The sequence below is a fragment of the Erithacus rubecula genome (assembly GCF_903797595.1).
Source record: "Erithacus rubecula genome assembly, chromosome: 12".
NCBI lineage: Eukaryota > Metazoa > Chordata > Aves > Passeriformes > Muscicapidae > Erithacus > Erithacus rubecula.
This window is the reverse complement of record NC_136664.1, coordinates 16029305-16044417: the sequence shown is the minus strand read 5'-3', so window position 1 is coordinate 16044417 and position 15113 is coordinate 16029305. Positions and strand designations below refer to the sequence as shown.

The 15113-nt window shown below is 40.6% G+C and overlaps 1 protein-coding gene across 4 annotated transcripts in view; it reads right to left on the bottom strand.

Annotated features, from left to right (window-relative positions):
• The window catches only part of ADAMTS18 (ADAM metallopeptidase with thrombospondin type 1 motif 18), a 79412-nt gene that overhangs the window by 44418 nt on the left and 19881 nt on the right, over positions 1-15113 (bottom strand). For 3 of the 4 annotated variants that reach the window (XM_079316465.1, XM_079316466.1, XM_079316467.1), the window contains exons 4-7: positions 5793-6048; positions 2032-2231; positions 1223-1306; positions 217-376 (exon numbers count right to left, since the gene is read on the bottom strand). In XM_079316465.1, the coding sequence (XP_079172591.1) occupies positions 217-376; positions 1223-1306; positions 2032-2231; positions 5793-6048 (700 nt within the window). Of the gene's footprint in view, positions 1-216; positions 377-1222; positions 1307-2031; positions 2248-5792; positions 6049-15113 lie in introns of all 4 variants that reach the window. The other variant, XM_079316468.1, reaches the window with a different exon arrangement.

Here is a 15113-nt window from a genome sequence, read left to right as displayed (position 1 = left end):
CTCATTCAGAAAAGGCAAGAAGCCACAAAAAGAAAATAAAAACAGAAATAAAAAATATTCCTTGAAGAGATGACAATCCAAAAAAAAAAAAAAAAATACTGTCCTGCCCTCTTCAAGAAGACTAACAGCTTGTGCAAAAATGGATTATTTTATTTGAAACCAACTCAGCTCCTGCTGTGGACACCCCCAAGCCTCAGCCCTGTTGTGGTGGCACACCTAAGGTGTCACAGGGCTCGTTCTTCCAGGAGCAGATGTCCAAGCCCGTCAGCAGGATGGCGTGGTCGTGGCGCTTCCCGTTCTTGCCAACCAGGGCCGACTGCCACTGGCAGAAGCTGTTCAGGGACTGGTCAGCGTGGTGGTTGATCAGCAGCCCGCCCTGCAGGGGGGCACACACACACACAAGGTGTTCGCAGCAGTGCATGGCATGGAAAGAGCAAGAGCTGCTTAGGGAAAAGGGAGGGAATATTTCATATTTGCTCGACATCAACTTCTGTATTCCCATGTTAGGGCTGAGTCAGCCGATGAGGGAATCTCTTACAACTGTAAAATAAAACTGGGCCTCTCCCCAGGCACACTGATATTTTTAAAGCTGGTGGTTCGAATTGCAGTGTGCAAATATATCTGATTCCTGAGAATGGTGAACACCAAGCCATATTCAATATTGTTATTATAATGTATTTGTAATTACTGGGGAGGAAAATATTATCCAAGTAGATCAACCCATCACAAATTTCTTTACAGCAATAGAGATTTTTGTCTTTTTTTGTCTTTTTTTGTCTCAGCACCCTTGACACAAGAATTGGCTCCACTGTCACATTTTGTTACATGTTTTCTTCAGTTTGGGACTTCTGACTCCTTACCACTTCTGATCATTACATCTTGGAAAGCACAATTCAAAATTATTCTATCTATTTAAATACTTATTAAGTAGATTTCTTACTCCAGTCATTTCTCCTCAAGGAAACGCTGGAAAATGTTAGGTTTTGTCTTACTGGAAGCATTTCAATGTTTCTAAAGAATATTTATATGTAATGAAGAATTTAGAATCAAAGACCAAGAAGCAGTGAAAAGTAGAAAGTGTCATTTTGGAGATTTTGGCAGTTTTATTCTTCTTCTAACACTCTATGTCTTAAGAAATCTCCCTGCATATAATGTGGGAGCACCCAAGGCTCCCAACAGCAGCAAATGAAGTAGCTCAGACAAAAATTCTGACATAACTTACAGGTTCTTGTTCCAAAAGAAGCAGGCTCACAACAATAATGTTTATATCACTTCCAATTGTTCCATCCTTAAACAGACTAGAGACCTGAAATGATTATTGGAGAGGAAATATCACCTATGTGCATAATCCCTTTTTAATAGATTAAACATATGTACTGAGTTATTGCCTTGGACTTCAATTTTCAGTACTAGCTAATGGAGTTATATACCTTGTAGGATTAACCCACAAGAACTCAAACCAGAAGAATTATGCCCCAAACCACCCTTAGTTAAAAACTTGAAAACCCTCTGTTGACTTCAATGGGCTTTGATCTGTTCTTGGTCTCCTGGATCAAGTGAAATTAAGGCCAAAGTTCAAGCTCAAGTTTTTCACTACAAAAATAAAGAGCAAGGCCATGAAGGAAAACATATCTCTAGTCAAATTATATCAATTTTATGGAAATATATTTGTGCTTTCTCAAATAAGTGTTTCTAGGAGACATGAAACAGATAAAGCTTCGTGATACTAAATGAAAATTTCCATTTCAGAGTATCTGCATTTTTTGTACTACACAGGAAGTATTTTAAAATGTAACATTTTAAATGTTTCTATTTTTTTTACTCTACAGTACTGTTGCCAGAGCTGTGATGTTCTAAAGACGTGTATTTAAAGGCTTTTTGATCTAAGTACTACATTAGATGAGGCTTGAAGAAAGGCTTGCATAAGGTGTCTCTGCTCTTTTTGTTATCAGTATTTGTCTAATGAACTGTCCTACACTGACACAACAATACTCCCCAGGGAAAAGACACTTCAGTGACACCACACCTTACCATGTTCATGACTGTTAAGATATATGTTGTTACATTTTCCTTGCCATGCTTCTCCAACATTTTTTTATCTGCCACAACAAGGGTTTCAACGTTTAGACTTCCATTTTTCTGAATCTTAGCAGAAGATCTTTTGAACCTTGCAGAAGTCCCATACTCATCTGAGCGAATGTAGGTCTCTGCTGTGGGTGGCTTGGGTGCATCTACAAGGAAATAAAACTGTTTTGGAAAGAGTTCAGATCACCCATGAACAGTTTCATCAGAACATGAAGTATCACAGGTTTAAAGCCTTAGATTATTTTTATAGCATGTGATTTAATACTTCTGGCTAAGTTCTTCCATATTTATTAAAAAAGACCTGATTCATTCCTGAGGGAAGGGCTGCTACAGGGAGAGAAGGAAATGGGAGAACCACATTTATATTCAATAAGCAGTTTAAAATAAGGAATCAATCTAATAAAATGGTAGCATCTGTGCAAAAAAAATACAACAGAATTTTTAACAGAGTATCTGCATTTTTCCTGTCCTTTTGATAACTTCCTGAGGTGTTTGGCATGTGCTACTTACACAGCAGTTGGCAAAAAATAGTCCTTTCCACAACAGATGTCCATGGGTAGTACAGAAATCAGACACACTCCACAAGTAAATTCTGCCAGCCTGATATTGGGACTGACATTGCCCTTCCATGCCAAACTGCCAGCGAGATTATTCCTGCTGGGAATGTATTTATTGAGTACAGGGAAAAGTCAGGGAACACCAAGGCAACAAGCAATGCATATCCCAAATCCAGGGTGCATTTTCTCCCTCTGTGCTGGTGCAGCACAGGCAGTGGCACAGCTGGAGAATTGTTTCTACTCCAGCTCTTCAGGGAACCAGAAAATGGGAAGAGAAATCCATCTCCCTCATCCTACAGTGCTCTTGCTATCCACAGATTCTTCTGCATAAACCTATACTGTCTTTGCATCAAGAATTAACTCAAAGGCCACTTTAACAAACTCTTTGGATAATAATGGGGTTTTTTGATACAGGATGTAACAACACAAGTGAGGGAGCCTCAGGTAATTTAAAAAATCCTGCCTGTGCCTCATCAGAAAGTCATTCCAAAGAGCTAAAACAGACCCTACTTTCTTCCACACCAAACTGGGAAATGAAGGACACCACAGAATGCACAACAGTGGTCTGCTTCCAAGAACTCAGCACTCTAATGTGCATTTAATGTACAATGAACCAGGTTATGGTGATTTTCAAATGCATCACTCATTATACACAACCATCCCTTACAAGCTCTAAGAACTTTTCACAAGACACAAGGACAGGCCTCATCCAAGAGGGAAGTGCTCAGTTCAAGGCACATCAGTGCCCAGGTACTATTTTGAAGTGCTTTGGACACACATATCCATGAGAAGTGAAGTTCTGCCCTTGAATTTACTCCACTGCTACTCATAAAACCTAAGCAGCAGAAGTTTCATGCATGTTTTACTAACTATGAGTTAATTCTCTAATGATCTAAATGCATTTAGGTTGTGACAGAATTTGGAAGATGATCAACTGGCTTTTCTAGTGCTTACAAACTGCCTGCATATGAAATTTTAAAAGATGGTGTGTGGGACATTATTTTTATGACACCCAAGTGCCAATGTGCTCTTCCCTCTTACTGCTCATCAAGTTTGATTTCATTCTTGGGTAAGGATAAATTGACCCTAACTAGGCAGGGTTAATAGCAGAGGACCACCTTTTGTCAGACTGAATTCTTCATCCCTTTGTACATTCAAACTGGAATTCTATTTCAGGTGACCAGATTGGATTTCACTGAAAATTTCTAATTGATATGACTCCAGATCTCAGAATAAGACCAGGAAAACAATGTTTAAAAATGTTAAAAAAAAATTAAAAATCAAATACTCATAGAAAAAGGGTTCCATTTACTGGGGTAATTTCTTCTGCATCCTGTATTTTCCTCTACTCAATTAAACAATGACATGTGATTTTATTTGTATTTCATTCAGTGAAGATGAGATTGATTTGTTCTGTAAATTACCCAAGGCCAAGTCTGGAAATATATTGTTATTTTTCAGAACTCCTTTCTTTATCTCAGAAGGTTGCAGGTATGAACTGCACAAAGTGAAAGACCACAGGGTGTGAAAACAAAGAGTTTTGTGGGTAAGTTACTTAAATGCCATCTTGCTGAATCAGACCCCAAGAGTGTGTCTGACATCAAGTTCCTAAACAATGATGGGTAAATCACTTTTACTAACTCATCACAGTTGTAAGCTAATTGCATGTTCTTCATTTAATATAGAACCTGCTTGAATATGCAGCTAAGAGCTCATAGCTGTAAGCTAAATTATTGAATAAATAGATATCCATGTAGACTTACAAAAGGACAAAGTATTTTTACAGAAAAATTCAGTTTCTCAATTCAGTTCCCAGAATCACTGGTTACTTCTGACCTCTCCTGTGTCTGAGTCCCAGTATAAGACAGGAATAACAAAAACATCTCCTCACATCCCAGGAGGTCAAACAAACACAGTGTTCAAAATGCTCTCATCTGTTCTAGGGATAAGTACTGTGTAAAAGCTCAAGAGGGCAGGGATAATTCTCATTTTGGACAAGCAGTCACAGGAGGAACAGTAAATAAAGCACAAACTCACAGTGGACAATCCAAACAAAATGGGCCAGTGTAGGGCAGAGGAGATAACAGAGCACCCTCAGCCCTGCTCTGCAGCAGGGAAACCAGACAGGATGGAAAGGGAGGATGTAACAAGGCAGTTTTGGATTGCATTAGAAGGTAAATGTTTACAGGTTGAATCACAGGCTTGTGCATCTGGCATTTGAGGGTTGGCTTTCAAACCTGGGGGGAAGGATTGCTGAAATTTTAACAAGCCATTTGTTTCCAGGCCCCAGTCTCAGCCAGCCACCTTTCCCACTAACTCCCTTCTCATTCCTTCCCTTCTATTTATTTTCTCCTTCTTCCTTACACACCTTTGGAAAAGGAAGCTGCTCATTTTCTCGGAACTTCAGTAGGAAGTTGGAAGAGTATAAGTGGACTGAGGCACTGTTTTCAATACTGTTCACAGTTCTGGAGACACTCATTAAGAACCTCAGCTCAGAAGCTGATCAGCTTTCAAAAAGACTCAACTGAATGCGAAAAGTACAGATATGGGGTCCAAGGGGGCTTTAAAATGTTCTGCAATTTGAGGGCCTAATGAAGGACTCAGAATGGATCTTGGCAGGATAATATGTTTCAATATATTTTTTAAGACGTGGCTCCAAAATCTTATTTAACAATTTACATGGGTGGTTCTGTTTGAAGATCTCAGTTGCTGAAAATTTCATTATCAAATGGTGAGTTCTGAAAGACTTTTTCTCTATGCTCTCAGAAATTAATGATTTTGAAGCTTTTTTTCCTGCATCTTCAAGCCAAATTAATTTTTTATCCCCAATCTAACAGAGAGAAGTTCAGGGACTTGGCATCCATCACTGTGCAGAACTGCTTACTGAAAACTATGTCATTTTTAAAAAAAATTCACCACTGGGGTCTTTTAATCTAGGTGAAGTACAAGAAAACTAAACAGCTTAATAAAAGAGACGATTCTATGAACTTAGAGGAAAACTCAAGTTCCTCATACGCGTTTCACGTTAGAAATATGCAATTTAACATTATTACGTCTCCATCCCAAAGGGATGTGAAGGACACCTCGGGACCACCACACAGCCTGAAACAGCCTCTACCTCAAGAAAGGAGAGAAAGTTTCCTTACATACATTTCTTGCGCCGTCCACAAAAATGCTGCTTTTGGAACCTCCCGTGGCGGTGGGCGCTGGCGCGCGTTCTGCGGCGGCCAGGGGAGGGTTTGGGCTGGGGCCGGGCTGGGGAGCCGTGCACCTTGCCCTCGGCAGTCCTCTTGTACAGCACGTGCGGGTGGTGGCCGGCGGGGGACGTGAAGCTGTGCTCCTGTGCCAGCTGCCGAGGTAAGGGGGAGATGAGGAACTCCATCTGCCGCGTCCGGATCAAACCCGACTGGAAAAGAGACACCGCCGAGGTTAGGGAGCAGCTGCCACGGCTCACAGCTGGAGCACACCAGCTCCACCTTCCTGAACCCCCACAATGAGCACCTCGACACTGGTCAGCACTCCAGTTAGGGATTACTTAAGGTGCCATCTGGATATTCGTCCCAGCGTCCTTTCCTTTTGGAGATGACCAGATTTCCAATTTGGAAAAACAAGTGTGGTGGGACAGGCAGCACAGTACCTTCATACAATAGCATGGATGGTTTCACGTGCAATGTTAACCCATTCAGTGTCCTGTCTCTGAGGGTCTCTTCAGGCGTGAGACCTCCCAGAGAGGGCATGAAGGTGGTAAAAAGTCTGGTTCTCTCAGAGGCACCGGCAAGAAAGCAGCTCGAGATGACCTTGTGTTGCTTCAGGGCTGTTTATTTATCTTATCTTTAAAAATGTTTCAGCCAGCCCGACACAGGTCCGCTCTGCAGGTCGACCATTGCAGAAGAGCCCCAGGGCGGAATGCGCCAAGGTCTTAATACTCTAAACTACGTATACAATATTTACAAATTCTCCCCAATGCCATGCAACCTCTTTACAATGTCCAGTTCTTTCCCCATCCAATCTGTGGTTCCTAGGGTGCAACTTCAGCATGGAAGACACGAAGAAGAAGGAGGAAGAAGCCCACCACACCCAGGATCCTCCATCTTGGTCACATGGCCCTTAATATAAACAATCTAAAAACCTACTTATACTACATTCTAACATTCTAATTTACACTCTACTCATCATTATTTTCTGTGTCTCTTCTCTCAATGTGGGCAGATTCTCCCAGGGAGCCAAATCCAGCCCCTGCAGCTCCTGGGCAGCACTCGGGGGTCTCTGAGAGGTCTGCCAGGAGGGTTTTTGCATCCCCAGAGGAGCCAGGGAAAAACCCTGGACTCCCACAATTCAGGTTTGTGTACAGGATATACAGAAAAAGGAAATGCTTCTAGAAAATAACAACTTCTCATAAGTGCACAGGTCATAGCAGAAAATATTTGAATTAAAGTTCACAGCTTTTTCTCAATAAGGTATTACCAGACAAAAAACCCAAACTTATGGGTACTTCAAGTAGAAAATTACATTACAGGTCAGCAGCACAAAGCTGAAGCATCTGAATGCTTAAGCATCATCATTCAGTAATCAACTCCCTGCAATTTAATCAGAATTTACACACAATGTACAATTTATACCCTCCTACAAAGGAAAGCTAATCACTAAAGGCAAGTAATTGTTTTCCTTCTTGGATCTCTGAAAGACACAAGTATGGGAAAACTACACTGTAGTTTTCACATAGGATCTGTGCATAAAACTGCACATGTGATGAAGTGTTTCCAGGAGCAGGGCCAGGGAAATGTGGGTGGCACTGAGGAAGTATTTCCATGCAGCTCATTAATCAGTTATGATTTTATTTCATTTCTTGGTTTTGTAAAACATGTTGTAATAAACACCCCTTTTTACCAAGTCAAAAACCAAAAAGAAGTTTCATCAGGTAATTCTATTACATTATATACACAGTACTAGATACAGATTTTTGGTTTGGATCAGTGAGGCTCTACCATGTGCCAACATCCTCCTGCCAAAACTGACATCCCACAAGGACTACATATCTCTTAGGCTTCAGAAAAATATGTGCAGACAAACAAATGTCAATTGCAAACCATCTTGCCCCACATCTTGCATCCTCCAAGACCATGATTCTACCTCCTTCCTCAAAAAAGTCTTTGAAAATGCAGAAATGTCACATGCATCACCTCCTCCCTTCTGAAATGGATGCTCTTTAGCACAGCCTCCCAGGCCCTCAATGCCATGGGTATCACAAGGAGAGCAGCTTGAATGCCTAATGTAAGCATGGTATTTTTTCAGGATCTGTGGAATTTTCTGCACTTTAAGAACTGTTTCCCATGAGGAAAACTCAACACAGTGAAAAGCAAGTGAAAATTCAATGTTACATCTGAATCTTCACAGCTTTAACCATTTACTACTGAAACTGATTTTATGTCTATTCCAGCTGGAAAGATTTATTAAAGATCTACAGATCCTCAACAGACTACAGCCATCCACTGTGCTCTTTTCATAGAATCTCTCTTCTGTTGATCCAAATCAAAGGCAGCTTTGCAGAACTCCCCAGTATAAGCACCTTTCACAGGGGCCCAATTATACTGCTCATAAAATCACACTGTGATCTCAATTTTGGCAATAGAAGAGATTCCACATTATGAACTGAGAAGGTCTAACTGGCCTCTGAATAATATTAATATTAATAATAACAACAACAAAACAATACAAATTATATTCTGATCCATAGTCTGCCCATTTTTCTCTTTTCAGCATGAATTCCTAATTATGTATCTCAGCCTGTATCTACTTCACATTCTAAAAGAAGGTTAAATTGCCTCCATCAATGAAAGACAGGTTTTAAATAATTGACAGGAATTTAACTCGCCTGCTCATTGCAATAACTTGGCATATTTCAAATGTCAGTTCACATTTGGTCATGACAAAGTACTTTCCTGTAGGGAAGATGACTAATATTTTAATCCTTATGATGTGTGTCATCATACAATTTACAAGTGGTTCTGAGAAGCAATCTTTATCTAGAATGCTCTGATAATTGGGCACTGCTAAGCAATTTTTTTTTTCAGCTGGAATACAGAAATGTAGTGAATCTGGTTCTTATTTCCCCATTTTAAAGGTTTCCACATCTGAAATTATTCCTGTAGGATTCGTTTTGTAAATGATTCAAACCATATGGGAAAAAAAAAAGGGTTCTACATTTTCCTGTAAGAAACTGTCCCTGATGCACATGAAGTCTCAGCCCCAAACATCATTTCTATATTTAACACTATAAGGGTGGATTGAGAATTCCTGTTGGGGGAGAAGAAGTGACTGAATTCTGAGCCCTGCTTGTATTTTGCTGCACCTTTACAGGGCTGTAGCTGACTGAGTGCCTTACAAATGTAGTCACTTTTTTCCAACAGAAATGACCCTAAATCTCCAATAAGACATTCTTCCTTTGGGTTTTACATCAAACTCATCCTCCAAGTTGAAAAATGTTGTGTGAATGAAAGATACCTTCTTTTTGATAACACCCAGTTTTATGAAGTTGTCAAGAAGAAAGGGGAAGTGCCACAGAGCAGTCTGGACACTCATTCAATCACACACCATTTGCCATTTTTTCCAGGTATGGGATGGTTTCAAGGATTTGTATTGACTTAATCACTTTGGGAACTCCAAAGCAATGCAGAGAATGCTGACCTGGCTTCAGACAGAGCTCCAGTCCTCTGGAGCTCTGCAAAGGGGGCAATGGGACAACAACTGCCAGGTCCTTTTCCTGCAGGTTCCTAAACTGTTAAACAATTTTACCCTAAATTGGTTAAAGCAAAGCGTCCTAAGGCTCCACTGTGCTGGCTGGCAAACATGCCAGCTGGAAATGCCACGGCACAGGGGCAGCAGACTGGCACAGGTTCATCTTTCCTAGCTTTACACCATGAAGGAATTCCAGATTTTTTTCCAGGTCAGATTTTGGCTACTGTGTATTCCTGGGTGTCCTGGGAATTTTTTCTACAAATACATGAAACATCTCCATAGTTCTGAGTTAGATTCAAGGTATTCATCCAGCTCAAATACAGTCAAAAATGTCATGGAAATTCATGCATTGGGTTTTCTACTTTCAGCATAGCTTTATGCACTACATTTGATTTTCCCTGAATCAAGGATGACTTTCCATTAACCTTGATGGGTTTAGGACACAACAAGGAGAGGGTCAGATAGGTCAAAATTCCACTTTTATTTCAGATTCTCTGCAATTATAACACCATGAGAGGAAGCAGGATGACAAAATCTAACATTCTTGTAAGTCTAGACAACACAGCATGACAAAGGCCAGGGACTCCTGTCTATTCCCTCTGTATCCCACTGTGGCTATCACTAATAATAGCAATAATTGTGAGAATATGGTGGGAAGGAACACCCAAGAGATTGCTCAGTTGGAATTTGCTGTTTTCTTCTTCCCTCACACCACATATTTGCTATCTTTCTGGAAGGAAGATTCCCTGCCATTGGAAAGAAAATGGAAAGACATAGGTTGACCCATATGGTTAGCAAATACTTTTGAATCAATAATTTAGAGGAACTTAACATTTTGTTTGTGGAAAAGTTGAGAAGAGAAAAAGACAACATTCCTCCCCCTCTTGTTATTTGTTATGAAACATTTGCTTAGCTCTGGGCTAAAGGAATTTTCAGATCCAATGTGCCTCTTTGAAATTCCTCAGGATCTGGGTGTAATCACCAAGGTAAGGAACTTGTTCTATTTTCTTGGTGTGTTTCAAAAGGATGAATTTCAAAATGAGATTTGGACAAGGACAATGACAATATGGCATCTGCTTCAGTATTTTTTAATAGAACATAGACTATAAATTGAAAAATGAGATTTTTTTTTTAAACCACTCAAAAATATCATCTTAACTATGTAAAATCAGGTAGATATTCAGAGATTTTCAGAGATCTCACTGGCCTCTTAGAGGCTGCTCCTATTTGCTCCCCTGTGTTCTTAGAGTGGAGCCTTTGGCAGCTTACCAGCCTGTAAACCAAATTCACTCTGGGGTTTCAGCATCCCTAGAAAAGCCAGACCCTCCATAAAAAGCAGAGCAGTGACAGTGAGTGAAGGATTTGCAGAACTTCTCTCCTATAATTTAACAAAGCTGAGTGCTGAGGAGCAGACAAATCCTCACTCCAGACTAGAAAGCCCTTGTGGCTGTGGATTCTCTGCATACAAGGCACTTTATTCATTACATGCTAATTAAACTGAAGGCAACAGCTTTATGCATATTAAAGTTAGAGGAGTTTCAGAAACCAGATGCAAATAATGAGATAAAAGCCTAACAAAACGAAACCGAGAATCAAAACAGATGAATAATTGACCTGCAGTGTCTCTGCTAAACACAACTACTTAATACTGACTGATGTAAAGTTAAATTATAGTTTGCAAAAGAACAAGAGTATCTCAACTAAATGAAGTACTGAAAAGCATGCACATATTTCCTAAGGAATACTACTCATACCCAGAATGCCTTATTCAGTGTTAAGACCATATACATAAAATAAGGTGCTAAAAACTCACTGTGTCTTAACTAAAACAATGGCCAAAGAAATCAATGAAATCTATACCATTATGTGGGTGTGAGTGTGCTCAAAATGAAAAAATCACTAAAAAGGAAGAGTTAAATGTCATTTCACACCCATTAAAATAGTTCCAAATATTCATGAAAGTTTTAAAAGACTTGACAAAAGGCCAACTGAAATTGGCATAAAGCTTTCCACAGACTTCAGTGGACATTGATCCAAGTCTTCTGTTATTTCCCAACTGTCCAGCTCCTAAAAAAAACCCAAATCATTGATTCAAACACATCTCAACAAGAATTACAGGACGTGAAGAACAGAGACATAAAGCACAATTTTTAGTTCTACTTAAAACACATAAAAATGTAAACTAAGAACTTCCCTGAAAAACAAAGAACAAGGAGAGCAGATGACCTATGAACTATGGTTGCTGGTTATTTAAAACCATCTGAGGCCAAAGATTCCTAGAAATCTAATATGCACATCACAGTGTGGTTGGGGCCATCTCATGTTACAGCACACTGGAGTCTTTTCTCATTCACTTTGCAGAGAGAAAACTCATGAAATTACCTTATCTACAGCTCATTTTCATCAAACTCTTGTTTCCTGCCCTGATGTTCTGTTAAGTCCTTGGTGCTTTGGCACCACAAAGGAAACACAAGAGGTCCAGCTCCATCACCAAAGCTTTCCCGTGCTGGAGGAGGGACAGCCTGTTGGAACCCTGGTCTCTGAGAGTTTTAGACTTTCTGTGCTGATAGGCACTGACCCCCAGGAAAACACTGTTTTGATCTGAGACCATGGAGAAGGCTTCCAAATCTGAGTAACAGAGCTGGGATTATGGGTGTGTAGTTTGAATAGAGGTGTGTTGAAAACTGAAAGGCTTTAGAATATAGTAATATATACAAAGCAAGGTGGAGGTTTTAGAGCAGAGGCTTGTCCTTCACCACCTTCTTCATGGGTTTGGGTGATTTTGTATCTGGATACAAAAGTCCACATTGCAGGCCACAGGTGTTTGGTTATTGGGTTAAAAGTAAAATTAATTTAGGTGTCATTTCTTAATTGGACAGTTTATCCTTAAAAAGCCTTGTAGAGAGAGAGATAGGCCTCCATTTTTAGCTTGTTAGCCTGAAGTGCTGTAGAACTCACGATTTGTGAGACTGTCATACAGATAAGAACTACGAAACATCTGAGTCCCAACAAGGAGCACCCAGCCCTGGCAAAAAGAAGATAAGATGTGACAAGTGCCCTCACTCAGCTGTCCCACCTGGGGGTTCTGCCTGCCAGACCATTCCCCACATGGAACCAAGGACAGCTTGGAGACCCAGAGAACACCAAGCTGTTCACACAGCTTAGAGCTCCCTGACAATATTCAGGAGCTGCCTTTTGGCCCAGGCTGGTCCCTGGAATTGGGAAGATACCAACTGTTAAACACCAACCTGTGCTAGCAGGGGAGAGAGGTCTCCCCATAAGTCCTGTACCTCTGCTCAGAGTCCACCCCAGAGTGAGTGGAGGTGAGAGAAGCCTTTCCCTCAGGTTTTATGAGCATGGCAGTGCCCTCACCAAGTACAGAAACCACCTTCACATTAGCCACCATCCCTCCATCCCTGCCTGGAACACACACTTGCCAGAGCAAGCCAGCCCAGCCCAGGAGGACAGGTCTGCTCAGAGCCTGGGTATTGAGTGAAGCACAGCACAGCAGCCAAGTGTGGACACAGCATTTCATAACAGCAAGCTCATAACAGCAGCAGGGATTTCAGGAATATTTCAAATGTCCCCATGGAGAAACCCATGAGGAGGTGGCAATCCCTGAGCACCAGGAGAGACAAAAACCTGCCAAGAGAGCAGGGAAAGTGCCAGCTGCTTAGAACAGGTTTTGGGTTAAGCCTTGAAAATGTGGGAAATGTATCCCTTTCTCACTCATGCCAAGGAATCCCAGGAAGAATAAAGTCCTGTTAAGTTTGCCAACATTCATCTTATGAATTCCTCTTTCCTCCAAACCAAGGGTATTCAACCAACACCATCACAAGGCTGTTCAGAGCGATCCTGCATCATGTAAGCAGTTTAAATAAATGATTGTTTCTTTAGGGAATGTGTAATGAAGTAGACTCACCTCTTGGGATGGGTTAAGTTGGTAGTCTGAAAAATATGTGAGACTATAACCTTACTACAGTCATAAGCAAAACTGCTTCCAAGAATTATAGCCAGCAGGATAGTACAGGCTGACCTGGAACTGCAGATACCCGATAGCACTGACTGACTTTGAGAGATGGCTTGCTGAGCCCCTCTCAGGTTAGGGTCACAATGTCAATGCTCTGGAAAATATAATCAAAATGAGCAAATTAAGATGTGAAATTAGGTAGGAAAAAAAAAAAAAAAAAAAAAAAAAAAAGACAAGCAGCATATCTGGAAAGGAGAAAGGGCTGAACCGCAGAAAGTGTTGCTGAGGTGAAAGATATTTTTACCCTTGGGAAGCATCAGGAGCAAACAGCCAAGCCAATGGCAGTAAATCATGGCAATTAGGGGAGTTCCTCCCCTCTCCACTCTGACCCACAGCCCCTTTTCTGGGAGGTAGCTGCAGAGGGGACAGCAGCAGCCACAAGGCTGAGGGGCTTTTTGTCTCTTCCTGTCACACACATTACTGAAGCACTGGGTAAAGGGAACAAGCTGCTGAGACACCGTGACAGGGACACCATCCATGATCCACCAACAAAAAGTGAAAAGTCTGGGGCCTAAAATCCATACACAGATTGTTAAATTAATGACAGACTTTTACAGAGTGTTAAGCACCCAGGAGCTCCCATTGAGCTGAACATTGTCTGTGCAAGCATTTCCAGAGTGCTTTTATACCAATTTGGGAAAGAAAATGTTCTGGGAAACTAGTGAGAATGGACTCTCATGAGGCTTCCAATAATACACATGTATTATTGAAGTCAGAAATCCCACGAGTAAAATTCAGAGCATGTTCATTTTTGATCCTATCCCAAACCAGGCAGCACAAAGGCATGTGAACACACTGAAGGGAAGAGAGAATTTAAGTTAACTAAACTTTTCCCTAGCTTTTATCTTTGCCAAAAAATTCACCCATCCTCCTGAAAAGTATCAAGCCTGTAAATGGGCAGTTCCTGATGCTGGCCCCAGTCAGGGAAGTACAAAGTGATATTTTATGGGACTGGGTCCTTGGCTGATGAGAATAACCTCAGCAGACCTTTACTGATTTTCACCAGACTGGAATACCTGGCTCTGTACCACAGCAAATGTTTAGGTTAAGTTAATGGCCCTTATACACACTAAAATATTTTTTTTAATCATGAAAGTAGCATTAGAATCATTGGTTGCCTTTTCTGACTTGAGAATTGTCAGCAGATGCCATTTTCCTTTAGAATCTGACTCAGAAAAAAATAACTCAATTATTCTGGTTTCTAACATAATAGAGATTTCTTGCAAACGTAAAATATTAAGGGTTCTTAACAATACAGCATTTTCTTACCTGATAATCTGACAGAAGGAGAGTACAAGATTTAAACTGCCAGCCTGATTTAGCCATGAAAGACTACTCTGTTTGGTTGCTCAAAAGAAGTGCTATGCAGAACAGTCAGCAATTAAAACAAGGTAACAAAATTGCAAGTCTTTAATTATTCCTGTATGAACAAAGCCAGCGTTATCTCTGAATAGTGCCTTTGTATTTCTGCAGTTGACTGAGCTTGTTTCAAACATCTTTATGCAACCCCCTGTCAGCATATGGCAAATAAGGAAATATTCTTATTTGTTCCTCCACTTAGGGTAATTGAACCAGTCACATTGGTATTTAAATGTATTAAATTTGTATTTATTGCAAGGTAATGAAACATTCTAGAACTAACACAAAGTTGATTGCTTTGCCACAGATTAAATACTTGCTTGTCAGTATGTGAGCGCTCATTTCTC